Source organism: Filicampus tigris, chromosome 10 (genome assembly GCF_054856515.1).
Source record: "Filicampus tigris isolate MCC_2025a chromosome 10, RoL_Ftig_1.0, whole genome shotgun sequence".
NCBI lineage: Eukaryota > Metazoa > Chordata > Actinopteri > Syngnathiformes > Syngnathidae > Filicampus > Filicampus tigris.
Window position 1 is genome coordinate 16,085,235 of NC_141226.1, and position 20,295 is coordinate 16,105,529.

The 20,295-nt window shown below is 39.7% G+C and overlaps 1 protein-coding gene across 4 annotated transcripts in view; it reads right to left on the minus strand.

The window, feature by feature from the left end:
• Positions 1-20,295, minus strand: part of dpp6b (dipeptidyl-peptidase 6b) — an 80,701-nt gene that overhangs the window by 12,512 nt on the left and 47,894 nt on the right. For 3 of the 4 annotated variants that reach the window (XM_086043369.1, XM_086043368.1, XM_086043370.1), the window contains exons 2-7: positions 8,142-8,256; positions 6,983-7,081; positions 3,901-3,995; positions 3,739-3,813; positions 3,588-3,640; positions 2,280-2,361 (exon numbers count right to left, since the gene is read on the minus strand). In XM_086043369.1, the coding sequence (XP_085899495.1) occupies positions 2,280-2,361; positions 3,588-3,640; positions 3,739-3,813; positions 3,901-3,995; positions 6,983-7,081; positions 8,142-8,256 (519 nt within the window). Of the gene's footprint in view, positions 1-2,279; positions 2,362-3,587; positions 3,641-3,738; positions 3,814-3,900; positions 3,996-6,982; positions 7,082-8,141; positions 8,257-14,851; positions 14,882-20,295 lie in introns of those variants that run through there. The other variant, XM_086043371.1, reaches the window with a different exon arrangement.

The following is a 20,295-nucleotide window of genomic DNA, read 5'->3' on the forward strand; positions in this document are numbered from 1 at the left end:
AATGCAATTGAATTCAAGGCGGAAAAAAAACATCCACAATCCCAATGTGGCACAAATGGAGTGGTTTAAGGGCATGTGCTATTGGCTATTTTGTCAAATAATACTTTCATTTGCATCTTTCATCACTGTCATTTTTTTTTTTTTGGTAAATCGCTATGACCTCACTTTCAGGTGTGTGCGCGTGCGCCTCGCTGATTGCTCTGCCGCAGCGGAGTAATTGCTTGCGCTTTGATGAGGGCATCCTCATTTATGTGTACATCTGATGCTTGATTTGACACACGCTCGCACATTTGCATGCTGGCGCTGTGCGTTGCGATTAATGCCTCCATCTTTGATGGATTTAAGGCCACATCATTTTGTTGGCAAAGAAGCTGGAATAAAAATGGTGGTAAACAAGTCAGAGGGAGACAAGCGACAAGAGCTCCATGTCTCGTTTTTACTCGTGTCACCTTTCACATAATGCTTAGTCAAGTTCCAGCTGGCAATGTTCTATGACAGCCTTGTAATAAATTGATAAAGCATCTATTCAGTAGATAAAAATAAACATGAACTTTTTGCAATTTTTTTGTTTTGTTTTACAAAGTACAAGCATCATGAGCTTGAATCCAGCTGATTTCAAGTAATGCCAATGGTCCACTAGCTTAACAAAACGTAATAATTGTAGCTTAAAACAATACTTTCTAAATCCTCTGGCAGGAACACTGTCTCCTATCTGTCATTGCCAGGACAACCCCTGGACAGCTGTGCTTAATATTAATGGGCCTTTCCTGCCAGGACATGTTGTGCTACTACTAGCATCAGTGCTAACATTGACAAGTGCCGTGTACAACGTGGCTAAACACTGAAACGATCCAACAATATTCATGTCATGATGTTATGGAAAACTATTTGGTTATTTATTTGATATCCAACTTGATGTCAGTGTGTCATTATGCTCTCTGTCCTCACTAGTAAGACAATTCAGTGCACTACTAAAACAACTGTGGTTTACTACTAAAGTTGTTTCCATTAATGTATGACATTTTGGCACACTAGCAGGACAATGTTGGCGAAATTGTAGAACAAATGTTACCAGAGAGGTAAAACTACAAATAAGCATTTTGGTGCTACTAGCTAGTGCTAGGAGGCTATTCCTGCGTGACAAATGCCTGGTTGGTTGTACCTTGTTGGGTTACTAGTGCAGCACAGTAGTTTAATTGTGGAAAAAGTGAGACCAGTAGTGAAAGTAGTTCCTCATAAAACAGTTACTGGTGTGCCTTCGCTCATGCACTGAATTGTCTTACTAGGGAGAACAAAGCGTGTACATGGACCTTATACTAGACATCAATATATGGAATAAATGCTCAAACTGCTTTCCATATTACATTATAAGATGCCACTGAATTAGCCTTTAGCATGCATGAGTTAGCTTCTAGTCATGTCACTTGACATTGACAAATGCATGTTATTGATTTGTAGCTACCATGCTGGCTTGGGAAAGTCAATGGCCTTTCACAACAGCACAGGGAGCCCAGGAGCAACAAATAACAAAACGTCTGTTGTTCAACTCTTAGGTTTAAACATTAAGGGAAGAAAACCAAACAAAGTGGTAATGATCCTGACCCTGCCGGCCCAGCATATCAATGAGTGCGTGGAAATGCCAAACACTGGCGGAGCAAAGCGGGGAGGTCGCAGGGGGACTGCCACCCCCTGAAATATGCTTGGATTCCCAGGTGCCAATTGACCTTTGGGTATTTTCCGATTTTTCCCCGAGAGTTTTCCCCTTCTAGGGAACATAATATGAATGTTTATCAGCGTTTTCTGAAGAATTTTTGGGGGTTGTAAAAAAATAAATAAATAGTTTTGCGGACCCGCTGAAATATCCCTGGTCCCCCCATAACATAACACCCACAAGGAAAAGAAATCATAGCTCCGCCAGTGCCGCCAAACGCATGCAAACAACAAGTAATTGAACACACTAGTTCTATTTATCCGCTTGTACCCAGCTAAAAGAATCTGTGCCCAAAGTGTTGGACGACACACACACCGACATTCTCGCACACACGTCAGTCTGTCTTTTGGTTCCCGTGGCAACAATCCAAATGATTGGTTCTGCCATGAGGAGCCATCTGCCATGTCGGTTGGTGCTCACCATCTCTTGTGCGCCCCCCTCAGTCCAGATGGTGAAATGCATTTTAAAGTTCACTTCACACACAGTACAGTATATTAAGGTTGGCTTCACAGTACAACACTTGTTGTGTGTGTGTGTGTGTGTGTTGTGTGTGTGTGTGTGTCCTTACCAGCTGTTGGCCTTTGGGTCCCCATCCAGCAAACTGCAGCACAGCTTCGTGCACTTCAGGTGGGTTCAAGGGCCAAGTTTCCCTGTGGAGGCAAACAATATCACAATCAAACCCGGTTGAAGACACATTTCTATTCTCCGGCTTTTGATCCGACCTGAGACCTGAAATTTTGGCTCTTTTTATGTTGATTTATTGATTCCACTTGTTGTATTATGGCTATTTTTCTTCTTTGTTTGTAAAGTGCTTTGTTACAGTCCTAGCTGTTGTGAAATGCCCAGTACAAATAAAATTGTATTGTATTGTATGTTGGATGCTTTGTATAACCGTGCCATTCAAACAACGCGCTGGGAGACTTTTATTGTGTCACCACTACTTGCTACACTGCAGGGGTCACCAACTCCGGTCCTCGAGGGCACCTGTCCTGCAGGTTTTCAATCTCTCCCTGCTGTAACACACCTGTTAAAATGATCAGGATCGTTATCAGGCTTCTCAAGAGCTTGTTGATGAGCTGATCATTTTAACTAGCGAAAATTGACCATTTTAGTTTTGCTTATTTTCTGGGCGTGGCTAAAGACTTCCACTTAAAGTGGAAGTCAAGTAAAAAATTTCCTTCAATGTATCCCCACTAGTCCAAACATGATATTCTGATTAATAATATTGTATTTGTGGAATATGAATTATGCAGGAAAAAAAATAAATAAATCAACCTGTTTGTATCCATCTCAGAGGGCGACCATTTTAAGATAAGATAAGATAAGAATGCCTTTATTGATCCCACAGTGGGGAAATTTTCGTTGTTACAGTAGCAAAGATATAGGTCACACAGGGGCGGTGGCATAATGTCGCCATTAATGTATAATGAATGTCACAACATTCATTCATTTATTCTCTGAAGAATAAATGTGTAACAGTTAATACATTTTTGTATGTTTAGAATGTTTTAAATTGATGATTCAAATGTTTTAAAAATTAATATTTGATTTTAAACAAAAAACGTTTTTTTTTTTTGAGGAATTCAACACGCTGTGACAATTATTCATGGGCAAATGTAATGTCGTCAAGTGGGGGTTGATTGAAAATAATTTGAATAAGGTCTCAAGGCTTTACTGACCTTTTTTAAAAGCTAATTTCTGTTCAATGTTTAATTACCCTGTCAGGCTTGATGACCTGATGACTGGTTGTTCCTATCAGTTGCTATGCAGTTACCATGGTCATTTTTTTTTGCTTTGTCCTTTATTATTTCATATTGGCCTGCTGTCTTTATAATTGATTGATATACAGTATAAAATAATAAAAATAAAGTCTTACTGTGTTACAAGGCTGTAAATAATGTACTTGGCCACATAGGAGTGTTGGTAGATCTGCAGAAAGAAACAAGATCACAATCAAATGCTGAGAAACATCTGGTTAAAAAAAAAAAAAAGAATTGCAGTAGAAGGAAAAAAGCTGATGTCCTCACTGGTTTCAAGTCAAAGGCAAAGAGAACTTGCTGCAGGTCAGGTGACACTTGATACCTGGCAGCTTTAGATCTTTCCTGGAAGGGATGGAGAGGAAAAACAACAACAATACAACAAGTGGCAACTATGCAGTGTGCCAAGTGAGACATTTAAGGTGAACTCACAAACATCTGGTTTGGCACGACAACACGTTTCTCCTCCGTGTCCACGTCAAGCTTGACAACATCGCCTTCCCTTGTACGATAGAGCAGCTCATTACCTGCACCGAGGAAAGAAAACACATGTTCATGGTGACTTCTGTCACTTCATTAATTTCTCCAGATCAAGGCTGGATAAACTTTTGTTTGTTCTCAAGGCGCAAAATGTATTTTCAAAGCAAGCCTGGTCAACAAAATCCACCCGTTTTTAGCCATCTCTGGGGGCGGCCATTTTGTCGATTCTGTCGACTGAAAATGACATCACACACCCCCAGGGCTCAGATAACGCCCAATCATAGCTCAGCTTCAGAAAACAATTTTCCGTCGACAGAAGTGACAAAATGGCCACACCCAGAGATGGCTAAAAACGGGTGGATTAACTCTTATTCCACAAACGCGATACTTATCAGAATGCCTTGTTTCAACTAGTGGGCCTGCATAGAACATGTTCTTGAAAAAATGTATGTTGGAGTTGAATTCCTCTTTAAATCCAGGTTAAAAAATTTGCTCCTTTTTTTCCCATATGGTCTAACTGCAGGAAACGAGCACAGTAACATGTACTTAGTTTATCAACCCTTTCAAATACAGGGGGACAATTATGGATTCTCCCCCCCCCCCCCCCAAAAAAAAATCTGTATTAATCACAAAGTAGTTGCTCTTACGTGCTTAATTAAAAAAAACGGCTTGGTTGAAATTCTACATATATATAATAGGTGGAAAAGCGCTATACAAGTCAAAGACCATATATATATATATATATATATATATATATATATATATATATATATATATATATATATATATATATATATATATGAATTGTATACATTCAAAATCAATGGGTCCTTTGAGCAACAATCTGCGAAAGATGGTATAAGAGGTAATGGAGATCGACAGAGTTACCAAGCAGATGTATTCACAGTATAAAATTGCTCACATTTGTGGGATTAAATGTACGACTTAGAGCTCTTAAAGTAATGAAGTAAAATCCTTTTCACACTGGCGGATGTGAGCTGGAGGGTCAGGCAGAGTGGCACCGATTGTTCCGCTTGCCAAACTTCCATTCTGTTTGTACTTAAAGTAGATTTGCATACGATTAAGAGAGATTAAGTCCCAGATGTTGCCTAGTGATAGTGCAATATCTTAGTCGGAGCACATAATGTTGCGCTATAGTCGCTGGCTCGTCTTGATTGTGCAGATGAACGTGACGGTGAAACACTTTTGCATTGTCTTTACGTGGCAGCGGGCGTGTCAGAGGTGAGTCCAAAGACGAGTGAGGCAAGAAGCGGCCCGGCGGGGGATCAGTCATGTGCCCCCAGAAATATTGATGAGGACCACTGAGGAGCGAGCGGGCCGGGCCGCTTATCGGAAGGTCATTCGGCCCAAACGGGACTGGATCGCTTTAAATCGAGAGGCGAGATGCGATGTCGCCATGATTTCGTCAGCCACTGACAACGTTTTCATCAGCTTCCTGAATGAAGGGCATCTTAGGATGCTTGTCACGCATTCATATGAAGTGTTGCCACTTCGTTACTTTACTGATTACTTTGAAAGTAGCAAGGTTACCTTATGGATTGTTTTAAAAGTAACCGAGTTAAATTCCAATATACATTCATCAGTTGCCGACAACCACTTTTGACAATACTTAATTGAAGTACATTTTTAACAGCGATAAATATCAACCCTTCTTTCTACACGAGATGTTTTAATGGCCATTTAAAAGCTAATTCACTTGTTAATGATGATGCTCTTGGGTTTATTTGCAGAAAAAAAATGCATGACTAATTGAATACCTCACCACCGTGACCAATTATACTTGATCATGTTTTAACTTTTTGTTTCACTGGAATTCAAGTTCAAATATGACATTTGAAGCAATTAGCATTCAAAGCATTCGAGGGTTTTATTGGTCACTGAAAGACAATATGCACTTCTCCCTCAGTTAACTTTTAATGACTGGATACGTTTGAATGTGGGCTCGGGTTATGAGGCAAGACTTTATATACCTTCATTTTTAAACTTTATTTCATTTGTAACTTTTCAAATATGCAAGCGATTTGTTTGTTTTCACATTTGTTTGTGAGCCAAGTAATTATGCCAAATTGATGTGATATAAATGGCCTTTTAAGACAATGTTATTATTTTATCCAAGACCTTTATGATAAAATTACTGCTAAATATTTAAAAATAGTTCTTTAACTCATTCACTGCCAGACATTTTTCAGAACCTCTTTTACCCTAATGTTTAAAAAAAAATAGAAAAAAATATTAATACATTCCTGGGATTGAATGGCTGGACTGTGGAAAGACAAATAAATACGTCAATGGCATTGATTAATTGTTAAACAGTTAAAATCATTACTATTAGCTATGACCTCTAATACGTCAATGGCATTGATTAATTGTTAAACAGTTAAAATCATTGCTATTAGCTATGACCTCTATATGCATCACATTAGCTGCAAGCTTGTGTCTATGTTTGACTTGGCACTGTTAAGGATTAATTATTATTATACTTTTTTGTCAAGATTTTTTAGAACATATATTGTAATGGATTTAATTAATTTAATTCATTGAAAGGGAAATTAATGACTAACTTGTATTTTATGAAGACAACTATTCAATCAAATATTTTTTTTTCGTGCAATAATATGCTCTAGAAAACACAATTAAAATTGTATTTAAATTATTCTGATTTAAAAAAGAAAAGTAATTCTTTTTCCAGATGTTTACTTCAAATGGCATGAAATGACCCTGAAATTTCAAATGACTGACTGGCTTGTGTTTTATACAGACAACAATTTAATTCCTGATTCATGTCAAGTAATTTACAAGGAAAACACATTTAATGGACCTTACAGATATTATTTGGCATGCTTGTGACTCATTTGGAAACCTTCCTGGCCACGTTGTTTGTAATTGGATGTGCAATTGGCCGCATGATGAAATATCCTATCCGGCCCAAGAACAAACCGCTGCCTTTTAAAACTATACAAGCAGAATCGGCCAGCGTAATATTTCTGAATATCGTTGTTGTCGTCCAACTCACCGCTGAGCCACACGGCGTCGGGGTCGTGGATGCGGAGGTCCGGACCAAACACGTCGTCCAGGGTGACCTTCTTCTTGAGGGCCAGGCTCTCATCTTCACCTGTCAAGAGCATGACAAAGAGCAAAGGAAAAATCAAAAGTGTCAGGCGGTCGTCAGGGACTGTAAAGTGCAGATAGCGTCGCCGTGCATCGGGGGAAAAGCTTCACATTGCTCCCGTGAAATTGGATTTACATTTCAAACGACTTTTACAAGTCAGAAAGAAAGAAAAAGGTGACGAGAACTTTTTTTGATGCAGGTTTTTTTTTTTTTTTTTTTAAATCCCAGTGTCACTCGGGTGACAGGGTTCTCTATCCCACATCAAGCTTTTTCTACTATGACACACTACTATGATCTTTTTTTATTTAATTAAAATAATTATGGAAAGTCAAAAAGGTTGACTTTATTTTAAATTGAATAAAAACAAACTTTATTCTTAAATGTCACTGTTAAAAATGCACGTCCAATTAAAAGGCAAAACCGGGTGTCATTTTTATGCCAGCAAGCCTGTCGGTATCTTGATGATGGTAACTTTTTAAGTAACCTGCAATCTAACTTTGTTACTTTTAAAAATCAAGTAATCAGTCGAGCAACTACGTTTCTTTTTAAAGAAAGTAATCAAAGTAACCAAGTTACTTTTTCAAGGTAACTGTGGCAACACTGGCTATCAAAGAGCAATTTGGACACCGATAAGAAAGGGAGCTCTGCTGCTGTTCCGTTGATGTCGTTGCATCAGCAGTGCAGTTCCTCAGCCACAAAAACAAACAGGCAGCAAGTGGAGCAAAGGATCACAAAGACAAAACACACTCAAAGACCCAAATCTGGTGTGCGTAAATGCGGACTGACGCAGCAGGGACGTCTTTTGCGGTGGCTTTTAGTGCCCTGGAGTTGAAAAAGACGCTGAAAAAGAGAAGCTCTTTGTCAGGTTTCACACGTAAACGTGTGCCGGTGTGTCATCAGCCGCGGGCAGGAGACGAACGAGGGAGCTGAGCGAGATCTCCACAAAAGTGTTTTTTTTTTTCTTTTCTCTTTAGATAAAAGCCACGGCAGTTTGACTAAAAGCCGTTTGAAGAAAAATAACATGCAAGCGAGTGTTAAGTGTGTACGTGTGTGTGATACATACGAGGGGTCAGCAGTATGACGGACGTGACAATCAAGGAGCAGATGACGAGAATGACCAGCAGGGCGATGGCAATTCCTTTCCAGTTCCTCTGCGGCGGCGCACTGCCCACCAGGTCCTGATGTGAACAACATCACACGTTACATAACACACACACTTGTCAATACACCAGCCTCAGCCCTCAGGCCTGTCAACTAGTATAGAGTAGATATACTGTACAATTAGGGGACATAACATTAGGTACAGCTGAAAAATAACACTCCAAGTCGTGTAAAAAAAAGAAGAGGTAATAATGTTCAGTTTTCATACATTCCAAGGCTCAAAATCCCTCACTGGAGGAGCAACTTTCTAATTTTGTCGAGCTCTTTTTTTTTTTTTTTTTCAGGTTAATCTCTTGGCCCTGAAGCAAGGGTTTTATTAAAAAATAAAAATATGACACTATAACGAATGAACAATTGGTTTTCTTGAATAGTGGAGGATAGCCCCCACAAAATAATTATAATCGAATTGCAACTGTGCGGGGGAAATGCAGCACTCATTTGTATTGAGCACTATGGAGTTATACACTATCATTTACAATCAGCCACCCGATGGCAACACGATTCCGACAAAGCTCATCATTAGTTTGATCGGTGAGCTAGAGGTATAGCACCGCCCCCCCCCCCCCCACCCCCCCACACACACACATACATTCATTGAAATTGAAGAGGTCGCGGTAAAAAAAGGAGCCAACCACCCACATCAGTCCAGCTGTTGATATCCTTGTACCTAATTAAACCTTCTGTGTATGTGTATGAAGCAGATGAGCAGCATAGTCCCACTGAACCGTCAAGGATTTAATGAGGTGTGTGTCTGCGCATATGTGCGCGTGTACATATCAGTACAGATCACTAAACAGGGTGCACACGTACCAATTTTAATTTATTACCCCGTTTTTTAAACGTGAGAGATTTTTTAAACGTGGCGCACGCCATCCGACAGACCCCACAAATGAGGTGAGGGAAAAAAAACACAACGCACCAGACCCATAAAAACAATTAAATCAACAATCGCAAGTCTCCTTCCCCAAACCAGATGTCTGTTCAAGAACCAATATGGACCAGTGTGAGACAATCTGGTCATCCAAAAAAGAAAAAAAGAAATCAGTGGAAGAGCTAGAAGCTAAGCTAACTATTAGCTTATCTGGTAACTAGCACTACATTGCAGTGGCAAACTCTTCACTTTGGCATTTTTAATGAATATGGTGAATGACTTGTGAGAAACGTCAGAGGTGGGCATTTTACTTAATTTGGCCGGTCCGTCATTCGTCATCAGACAGACGGACCTGACGGACTGCACACGTCTGCCAAAAACACTCAACGCAACCACTAGCGCTTCTATTCATATCCGGCAACAGCCCCAACTTCAGGTTGCTTCCTGACTAGTTCTCGGTCCATTTCATGTCACAATCACAAAGTCTGTGGCGTGGCGATTGATGGTCAAATTTTATGTACCCTGCTTGAAGGCAGTTTGCAGCCTTGAAGCTGCTAGCAAAATTTGAATGTAGCCTCATCTCAATGTTATAATGTTCCTCCGCCAGCTGAACTGTTGGTGGTGTGTCATATTTTACGTTCACTAATCTTTTACGCTGCCAGTAAAAGTCCTTCTTTTTCACTGCCACCGCCACTGACATTGAATGGTAGAGATAAAGTTGTCACATCAATTTTCCAAATTCAGTGGTAGTATCAATAGCCGTAACAAGGGGGTAACGGTGACTTTGTATAAGGGAATGAAACACCCAAGCTCTATGGGAAAGGCACGTTTATTTGTACAGCCCTTAATCACAATAGAGTCCCAAAGGGCTTCACAAGCCCACCGTTGACAATTATTATCTCCTGATCTCCTGATATACATCTCCTGATCTAAACTGTTTATAGTTAGCAGGCTGCTTCATGGTTCATGAAGGACGACCAATCGACGGGTTGGAACAAATTTCTGTGTCTGCATCTTTTTCCAGATTCTTCCATCCATCCATTATCTGTACCGCTTCTCCTCACAAGGGTCGCGGGGCGTGCTGGAGCCTATCCCAGCTGTCTTTGGGCAGTAGGCGGGGGACACCCTGAACTGGTTGCCAGCCAATCGCAGGGCACACAGAGACAAACATCCGCACTCACAATCACACCTAGGGGCAATTTAGAGTATCCAATCAACTTACCATGCATGTTTTTGGAATGTGGGAGGAAACCGGAGTGCCCGGAGAAAACCCACGCAGGCACGGGGAGAACATGCAAACTCCACACAGGGAGGCCGGAGCCGGGATCGAACCCACGACCTCTGAACTGTGAGGCGGACGTGCTAACCAGTCGACCACCGTGCCGCTTTCCAGATTCTTAAAACTTAAAAAACTACTACGATGGTCTTCCAACTGGGCTCTCCAAATATAACTTTCTAGTTGTAATCATGTCAAGGAGAGAGCTGAGCACATTACTCACTGGCGTCTTTTACCTGCTAAAGTAATTAGTCACGTCATAGATTGTTAAAGTGCTGCTGTTAGTCTGTGTGTCACTAAATGGTCCAGGCCCACAATACTGTGCTGATAAAGTGTTTGATGCATTGAGTCAGGTCTGTTAATTGAGTCCGAACTCAACAAGGTGGAGCAGCATTTATCTTCTATGCTTGAAGAACCTGCACTATCAAAGCAAATAATTGTGGAAATTGTGGACAATTTCAAATCCACATTCTCACTTTTCACATACTGATTGAGTCATATTTTATATATTAACATTTTGTTGTAATTGTATCTTTGATATAGTTAGATTTCATATTCAGTGACATACATTACATTCAATATCCACTTTTAGATTACATTTTAATTGCAAATATCTGGCTTGAAAATAGCAGGCCTTCGACCAGCCTAGCTGCCAAATCACAGGTGGAGAAAGTCAGTTGGGGTGGTTATTATGTAAATTAGCTAAATTGTGACATCACAAAATCCAGAAGGGCTTTCTAACAGGCTCATTTTCACAATGTGGCAGGTAACAACATATTTAATTGGTTGTGTAATTTCACACTTGACGGGTAGGCCAATTATTGGTATACAAGCCATTCAAAGCCATCATTCCTTTAAAGCAGCACTGGACAAGAATTCAACCTTAATAAATTTTTTTCACAACTCTTTTGATGAAACATTGATTTACAAGTAGTTGAATGGGACTTTTGTGGGGGGGGGGGGGGGGGGGGGGGGTTCTGCATTGTTTTTACTGGCACTAAGACTCTTTGAGGAGGATGGGAGCAACCCGGGCACACAAAAAAACCCACAAATGTCCTGAATTGTTTTACGGCATACTCACTTCCTCCTTTCGCTATAAGGACGGAACTCGTTTCGAACATCTACGCGTTATCACTGGTGTCATAACAGAAGCCTCAAAACAAAGTATTGTTTAAAAAAAATTGATTCATTACCTCGTCGCTATTCATCTTTCACGCAGGCACTGGAAATAGAAATGTAATTCAGTCCAACTTGCAGGCCAGCGAGAGCTCAGAATTTCACGACACTACGCGCTGGCGCGCATGGGAATTGTGGTTGACGTTTGTCATAACACTACCGCTTTTGTCCACATGGCGCCGCTATAATGAACAAAAACTGACATATGACACAGTGTTGCTTTAATGTATGTAAAACACGTTGAATCACACTGTATAAAAAAATGGGGCCTCTCAGACCTACAATTAACTCTTATGGTGCAAGATAGCTCCATTTGAACACCTACATCATGTTGTGTAAGTGTATGTGTGTCTGTATGACTGTCTAGGCACTGTGCTGCAGATCAATAATGAAAGCAGTGAGTACAAACAGAAAACAGCAGGCCTGTCAATAGGATGATTTATTGCAGCGAGGGTAATGATTTTCTCGGCGCACATTCGTATATTGCACTCAAAAGATATTCACCTGCGCAGTTATCTGACATGTGATAGGACTGACACTGCTGAAGATGTCATGGATATTACTGCCTGTGCCTGAAATAGAGCAACAGAATGCAGTGACGGGCGTCCACCATTAAAGAGTTCCATCACTCTGAGGGCATTTTTAATGCACCAGTGGAGTGCATCAGCCAGACACACATACGCACATGCACACGTACAGGCATGTCCATACAGTACACGAGTGTGACAGCTGTATGTGTGCACCATGACGGTGGTGAAATGACTCTCTGCAGTGCAGCCCTGCGGGTTTGGAGGCGTGTGTGAGTAAATATTTTGTTCTGGTCGCGTCTCTCCCCCCCTGACTAATTGGCCCTGTGCGCCTGATCACAAGGAAAGAAGTGAAAACGATCTAGACAGCTACTTAAAAAAAGATTTTTAACGCATCACGCCCGTGGTTGTGCCCAGCAGCTGGTTGAGGCAGTAGTAGAGGGTTGGGAGACACTGAACAGATTCATGAGCTTGAATCCTTAAATAGGAGCTTGAATCCTTAAATAGGGTAATTCAGGCAAACTGATCTACATTGTTGTCCATCATAGGCCCATGCTAGTAAGCTACGCAAAAAGAGCATGACGACCATGATAAGACTGAAAACTGGTGTACAGAATCAACTGGATTCTATGCTTTGTACGAGTTGGCATCTTTTAGCATGTTGGCAAGCTAGGCTAAACAGGGTACCATGATGTTGGCGATACCGAGATTGAAGATTAGTGGATATTTGCAATGGGGTGAACACTAACAAGCTTCAACGATTATTGGAATCTGCTAAAGTTAAAGTAAATATTTTAGCATGCGAAACTATAAAGGCCACCATGATGAACATCATACCAACATTAAAAGTGTAAAATTGCAACTAAGCACAACCAAGCTACATTTGGAATAAACTGCTCTGTGTGTTTTATAACAGTTAGCAACTATTGCTAACAATGCTAAACTCACCTTCACAGACTACCAACAATGAAAAGCAAACCAAGATTGAAGACTAGTAAAGAATTGCGACCAAAAGAGAGTCAACCAATCAGGGTCGACTGCTGTTTATGTTCTTTCTTTCTTTCTTTCTTTCTTTCTGTTTTATGGCAGTCTACCACCAATCATTGGGGCATTACCGCCACCTACTGGGTTGAAATTTGGACGAGAGATGTTGGCAGTTACAGACTAAATGAACACAGATTCACTTTATCAACCCTGTCCAACACAGATACTCAATTATATGCCCCCCACCAGCTCGTGTTGGCTAATTTAAGAACACATTCCAAACTAAATTCCGTGTTCGTCCTCTCTATTGCCCGTTTTACTGTTTCCCTTTCCTCACTGTACTTAGTGCACTCCATCATCACATGACGTACTGTCTCACGCTTCCCACAGTGCTCACACGTCCCTGCTGTTTATGTTTAGTATCAATTAGCAAATTTAAGAATGCTAGCAAGCTAAGATAAATTAAGACACCATGAAATATGGGATTTCAAGATTGACGATTGGTGGAGAATTTCAACCTGGATTGCGCTAAGAAACATGTATGTATGTAGCATTACAAAGAATCAACTGTACTGGGTGTTTTGTAATAATTATTAACCTCTAGCATTATAACAAGCTAAGCTATATAAGCTACCATGAAATATGCGATTCTGAGATTGACGATTGGTGGAGAATCGCAACCTGGAAAGCTCTAACAAGCATGTATATAATACTGTATGTAGCAATACAAAGAATGAACTGTACTAGGTGCTTTGTTATGGTTAGCAACTTTTAGCATACTAAGAAGCTAAGATAAACATGCTATCAGAATTAACAGGGAACCAACATTAAAGATCAGTATAGAAATACAATAGAGTGAAGACTAATGAGCTACGTATATTGAAAACAGCGCCAATAAAATCTGAAACAGCTCGAGTCGACATTTAGTACCAATTAGCAAATTTTAACATGCTAGCAAGAAGCTAAATGGGCTACCAAGATGAACAGGGTACCACGATTGAAAACCAATGCAGAAATGATATGAGCAACAACAATCAGACTAATTTATATTTATGTCCAATCAACACATTTTATCATGCTAGAAAGGTAAGTTAAAACATGGAAAACATGATACCAGTTACTAACCTACAGCACACACCTGGTTAACTTTGTTCTCTTACAAAAAGTGAAAAGATGAATTCTCTACCTTTTAGCCCAGAATTTTAAGAGCAATACAGCTAATGACATGTATTTATTCACATTTCACACTCTTAAGAATGCTCCTCCATACAATCCGTTATTATTATTATGCCTGTGGAGCATTTTTATCCTCCTACTCAACAAAAGGGGGCTCTGAAATGAACATAAAAATGTTGGAGCATCATGGAAAACGTAAAAAAAAAAAAAACCTCTAAAAAGACACATGGAGTTTTGTTTCTAGTAGACCTGATGTCCTCTCTGCGCGCTGACCTCCCAGTGGGGGTGTGAGCTGAAAGATATGTTAAATCTTTTTGCTTGGATTCTCACATACTGAAGTGCAGCCATGCACAGATCTGCTAAGGTGCAGTCCATTTATACTAATTATCCAAGTCAGCAAAGGCCTGATTATCAGATGTCTTGAAAAGATTATGCTGTAGTTCCGGGTGTTTAACTCAGGATCTTCTTTCAGAGACATCCGAGAATTTGTCCTTGATCGCAAGGGAAGGAAAATGCTGCATTTCGGCACGGTTGTCAATAAGTGTACCCCCTATTTAAGCGTGAACATTTCTGACATACTCACCACAAACCCCCCACATTACCTCACTGTTCTCCATGAGGGTTAACTTATCTCCAAATCCATTTGCTAAAATCTTCCCGTCACTTGGAAACGTGCACTTTAAGAGTGAAGGCTCTTTTTCCGGTCAAGCTTCCTTCCACTCTCCCTAATCCGCTCTGCCTCCCACTTTCCCTTTGTCTAAGCATCTCTTTGCCTCTGCTCGCTGCTCAAGTGTGAAATGGATCTTTCCTGATCTCAGCACCTGGTTGCCAAGGGAACCCGAGCACCCACTGGAGCTACATCTACAGTCCAGTACAGTGCACGCTTGATTAAAATGAATAATAACCATTACAGACAATTATTGCATGTGAACCAAACCGTGTGAGACGTGTGTTAGCCCATGGTCTTAAACTTGAATCCGGCACAGACACTGGACACTGGAAACAGGATCCGTGACTCTGTGCAAAACACGAGTTGAAACGGGGGCCTTCGGACACAAGGGTAAACTTTTCCTCTGGCACGGCATCAATAAATCATGGCCGCTCATGAGAGGGAATTAAGAATTTATGCCGGTTGGCTTCCTCAGGTCTCGTCTATCCAGCTGGTCCACCTCGGCAAACATCGACAAGCATCGTTAGAGATGCCCGAGGCGAGCCAAGGGACGTGTTGTTGGGACACAACTATGGGACCTAATTGTTGACGTCCATTGGGAAAAATGTTATTTTTAGATAGTGCTGGGACTCGCACCCAAAATCTGAGTTATTAAGATGTGTTGACCAGTGTTGCCACAGTTACCTTGAAAAAGTAACAGTTACTTTACTGATTGTTGGATTTTAAAAGTAACATGTAGTGATTGATTTTAAAAGTAAGTCAATTAGATTATAATTTGCTTCATTTGTTACACTCAACATATGGCAACAACCCTTGTTAACATAAAATTGACAACAATTTTTCAATTATTCCAAGGAAAAGTCATAAAAAAAAGGCGTAAAAAGGATAATTTCGATAGTGACAGCCCTAATAACAATACAGATGTTTTCCCTCACATAATTGTGATTAATAATCATGAACACAATATTGATCAAAATAATCATGATTATCATTTTATTTCATAATCATAAAGCCCTAATAAATAGAATACATTTATAAAGTATACCTTGAAAGGGTCACCAGCCAATCACAGATAAGTAAATGACATAGGCAAACACTCACGTTCACGCCTATTGATTTAGGTTCAAGGAACCTAACAAAACTGTGAGGCAGACTGACTAAACATTTCCGCCGCGCTGCCCTGCTATTATTGTTTTTTTAAAATTATTATTATAGTGGCTGTGCTGCTTAGTTATTGGGTGCGTCATTCACTCAAGACAAGGAGCCACACCTCCCTTCATTCCGCCTGACTGTGCCTCCCAATAATACTGCAAACTATCACAACAATATTAAGCATAGTGTTAAAATTCATACCTAAACCAAAAACCTCTCCAAACCGAGCATTTTTATCTTCATAAAATACGATTTTTTAAAAATATCGTTTTGCAGGGGACGTGACTAGATTCCTGATTGAAAGACTACAGCAGATTTCTATGTCGATTTGTTGACTGTCTTTGTGGCCAAACGGCTTGGAAATCGCTCACCCAAGTGGGGCAGCTGGAAGCAAAGTGAAGTGAAAAAAAAAGCAGCAGTCGCTGAGTCCAAACACTGATTGGACAATCAAGTGAAGGAAAGGGAGCTGTTGTGTTGCGCCACCGGACAACCGCGCACGTCCTTCCGCTGGACACAAAATCATTGGAGCTGTTGCTGGTGAAAATAACGAGGCGACACGTACCGCTCCTTTGCTTGTTTTGTCCAATTGCAGCGATGTCAAAAAGTAATAGCGGCAGTCGCACTGCTGATAATATGAGATAAGAGCACAAGTCAAAATAGTGTTTAATGATTCGTGCGACTTACCCTTAGCTCCATTATCAGATTTGACTTGACAGTGAATTATTTAACTTCAGGTCACATCCATCGTTTGGACACTTAAACTCAGCTACCTTTATTTTAGTGTGTGTGTCACTACCCATGAAAACAACACAGCCCAAAATGTTTAGAAGTACATACTTCCGCAGTGCTCTTTGTGTGTATTTGTGTGGAGCAGACCCAAATCATAAAACACGTATACTGTGTATTGCATACCTTATATAGGTGGTCCGGAACCACCGGTCTGACGATTGGTACCGTGCTGTACAGAAACAATTTTAAAAAAACACAAAAAAAACCCACAAAAAAAAAACATTCTTTTGTCATTTTTTTTTTTTTTTTGCGGAACGTCAGCCTCGTCAATTGCCTTCCAAAGGGTAATATAAAAAAAGGCCTGTTGATTATATGTTTGAGAATCATGATTTTACGTGGCTAGCTGTGAGCTGTAAGCATATTTACTCCATCAGGCGTGGCAGAAATGTGCGCGACTGCAGCCAATCAGAGTCAAGCTTTTCCTTCTAACTTTGGTTTGCAAGTTGAAGTAAACAGAATCCGCCAATAAAAGAAAGAAGAAGTAAACAGAAAGCAACAAAGAACGTGCAATTAAACGCGCAGCTGGTGGACAGTCATGACTTAGCGTAATCTTCCCCAGATAAAGCTAATTTTGACAAGAGAAGTTCCTTCCCATCGCTTTTGTGGCGGTATCTCCAGAGCGACGTAGAGGACGGCGTTGTGCAAGATATATCGTCAAAAACAAGGCAATACAACATACCTACTATTTGAACAAGTAGCACCCAGGTGATGAAGTGGAACACATGAAAATGCGAGCAGAGTTAGCACAGCTAACAGCTAATAACTAACCAGCAGCCACAGAACAAAAGCAGCAATCACTCATGTCATCTTTTGCTCATGCAAATTTGAAAGTTAGCGATGATGTTAACACCTTATGAAAGATCATAATTTTCAAATTATCATATTTACTAGGGATAGACCGATTATCGGCCGGGCTGATTATCGCCACCGATCTTTGTCTTTTTGACGAATATCGGCATCTGCCTTTTTAAAAATTCCGCTGGCCGAAAATAAATCAATTTAAAACTGTGGAAATCAAAACAAACATATATGAAAGTTTAACATTTCTGTCATTTAAAAATTTAGAAATTTTCATTTACTGTTGACAACTACATAGAGCTATTGTTTAAGTTTTCATTTATCCTTTTTTAGACATGCTAACAAGCCCGGGTGCTCCCTGAACTTATTATTAGAATTTTATAACACAGATGTATAATGTCTAAAATTTCTTGAAATATTAAAAAAAAAAAAAAAAATTCAACATCATGCAAACCTGAAACATTATTCAATAAACATGTTTAAAGACGTTGCAATAAAGTTAAGAGTAAATTTTTCTTTAGATTTTGATGCCAATATTTTCATTTTTACTGAAAATGAATATCGGCTCCAAATATTGGTTATCGGGCTCCTTGACTACTAATAATCCGTATCGGTCTCGGCCCTGAAGAAAGTATATCGGTCTATCTCTAATATTTACATTTTAAGGTGTATTCCTGGGGAGTCCACTTTTAGTAGTTTACAGTGTTATTTTATATTGTTCTACATTCGTTGTACTGTTGAATAAAAATGCTTGAAATGAATGAAAAAAAAAAATCTATGTTAATAAAATGTTGAATCACTTTGTAATATATTGGTTGATAGTACCAATGCTTTAAAACTGGCCATTTTAAAGGAGTGAAATTAAAAAAAGATTTTTATAACCCACCCCAAACTGTTTGGCTATCAGGCCATTCGTAAACTGAGGTTCCACTGTATATTATATACACTGTGTTCAGTGAGTATGCATGCTGGAATTGTCTTGTTGTTCATTGGTATGCACGATTACACACACAATCGTCCTTTTAAAGTGTCATCTTGTCCACAACAGCATGAAAAAATAAAGTGTTTGTGTTGACTTGTAAAAAGAAAGTACAAGCGCTTTGCTCAACCATTACAATTGCAAGCAAAGTAAATTAGCCACCATATAAATGAACAATAGTTTCAGAGACCAAATAGTCACCACTATCCAGCTGTGTCTGTTGAAAAAAGTGAAACCTTAAAAAAAAAAAAAAAAAAAATCCATGCCAAGTCACAAAAAACGCGCAGGCTGAGATTTTCTTTGCACGACAACAAAGGGGAACAAGATGGCTTTGTTCCAAATAAAACGGAGAAAAACTACAAAACGCGAACATGTCAATCAGCATTTTCCAGGCTTTGTGTGGACTTTATAAATAAATAAATAAAATGAATAACAATGCCATCCCCAGTGAATGAGAAAGCAAAGTAAAAATGTGAAATATCTTTAAAAAGTTATTTCTCCTGGCGTCTTTTTAATCTTCAGAGAAGCAAGTAAAAGACCATTGATTTAGTTGTGATTGGCTCAGCGGGAAGTAAATCAGCCTTTTCTTCAATGCTCGCTCACTGAAGGGAAGGTAAATTAATCACTGAATGCAGACTCAATGCTACAAAGGCAACATCACCGATATTGTTTAGTGAGTATTTTCATGCTCCCCCAAGCCTGCATTGTGGATGTTTCACCCGAGACAAACAACAACGTGTACGGTTGCGTTCAGGACAGCAGTTTAAAAAAGTGTGTAAAACACAAAGATCTTAAAATAACAATTTCGCTTCATGTAAACATATTAGGAACATTCTTTGTTCTATTTTGAATCAAAAAAAAAAAAAAAAAAAAAAAAAAAAAGAACTCAACCAATGTGTTATAGAAAACGTTTTTTGGGACTCTTTTCCGAGAAATATTTCACCTGTGAACTGCTATAACATTGGACCGCTTATCGTCATTATAGCATTAAAATCACTAAACTAATAAGTAGTTGTATAATCACTGTTTAGACCAACTGCAACCAATCAATTCAAAACTTTGCCCTTTTTTTTTGTTGCTTATCAAAGCAAGAATCCTATCGACTTGAAAGGATAGCTGAGGTAATTGCCTATTGATTTGAAAGGACATCTGCCCTGAGACGACTGCGTTGGAGAAGATGAGGTCAAAGGTAACATCGGTCATTAGAGGTCCCTCTTGATTGTTCAATTAGGTGCTTCAAGTGACACAATCAGGAGGGAGAAAATACATCTCGGATACCTGCCAATGCGGGTGTAACAAATGCCCAGATCAGACTCTCATAGGATTTTTCCTAAACACAGAAAGTGGGGGAGGAAGGTTGGGGAAACCTGCTGAAAATCTGAATCAACACTAAATATGGTCTAAATATGATACGCGAGAGATGCTTCCATCATAACAAAAGCAAAATAATTCCTGGGTCAGCCAGTGCATAGTGGAGCATATTGTTCAAAGTGAGCACACATCCATGCACCGTGAGCCAGATCATGTTCTGATACTTGTCTTATTGCTAACATAAACTTTACCTACTTTTAGTATTGTGGCCCAAAGGTTACTAGAGTATTTTGCCCCACATACATGTTCCAAATGGAAATAGATTAAAAAGCAAACAACAAAATCAA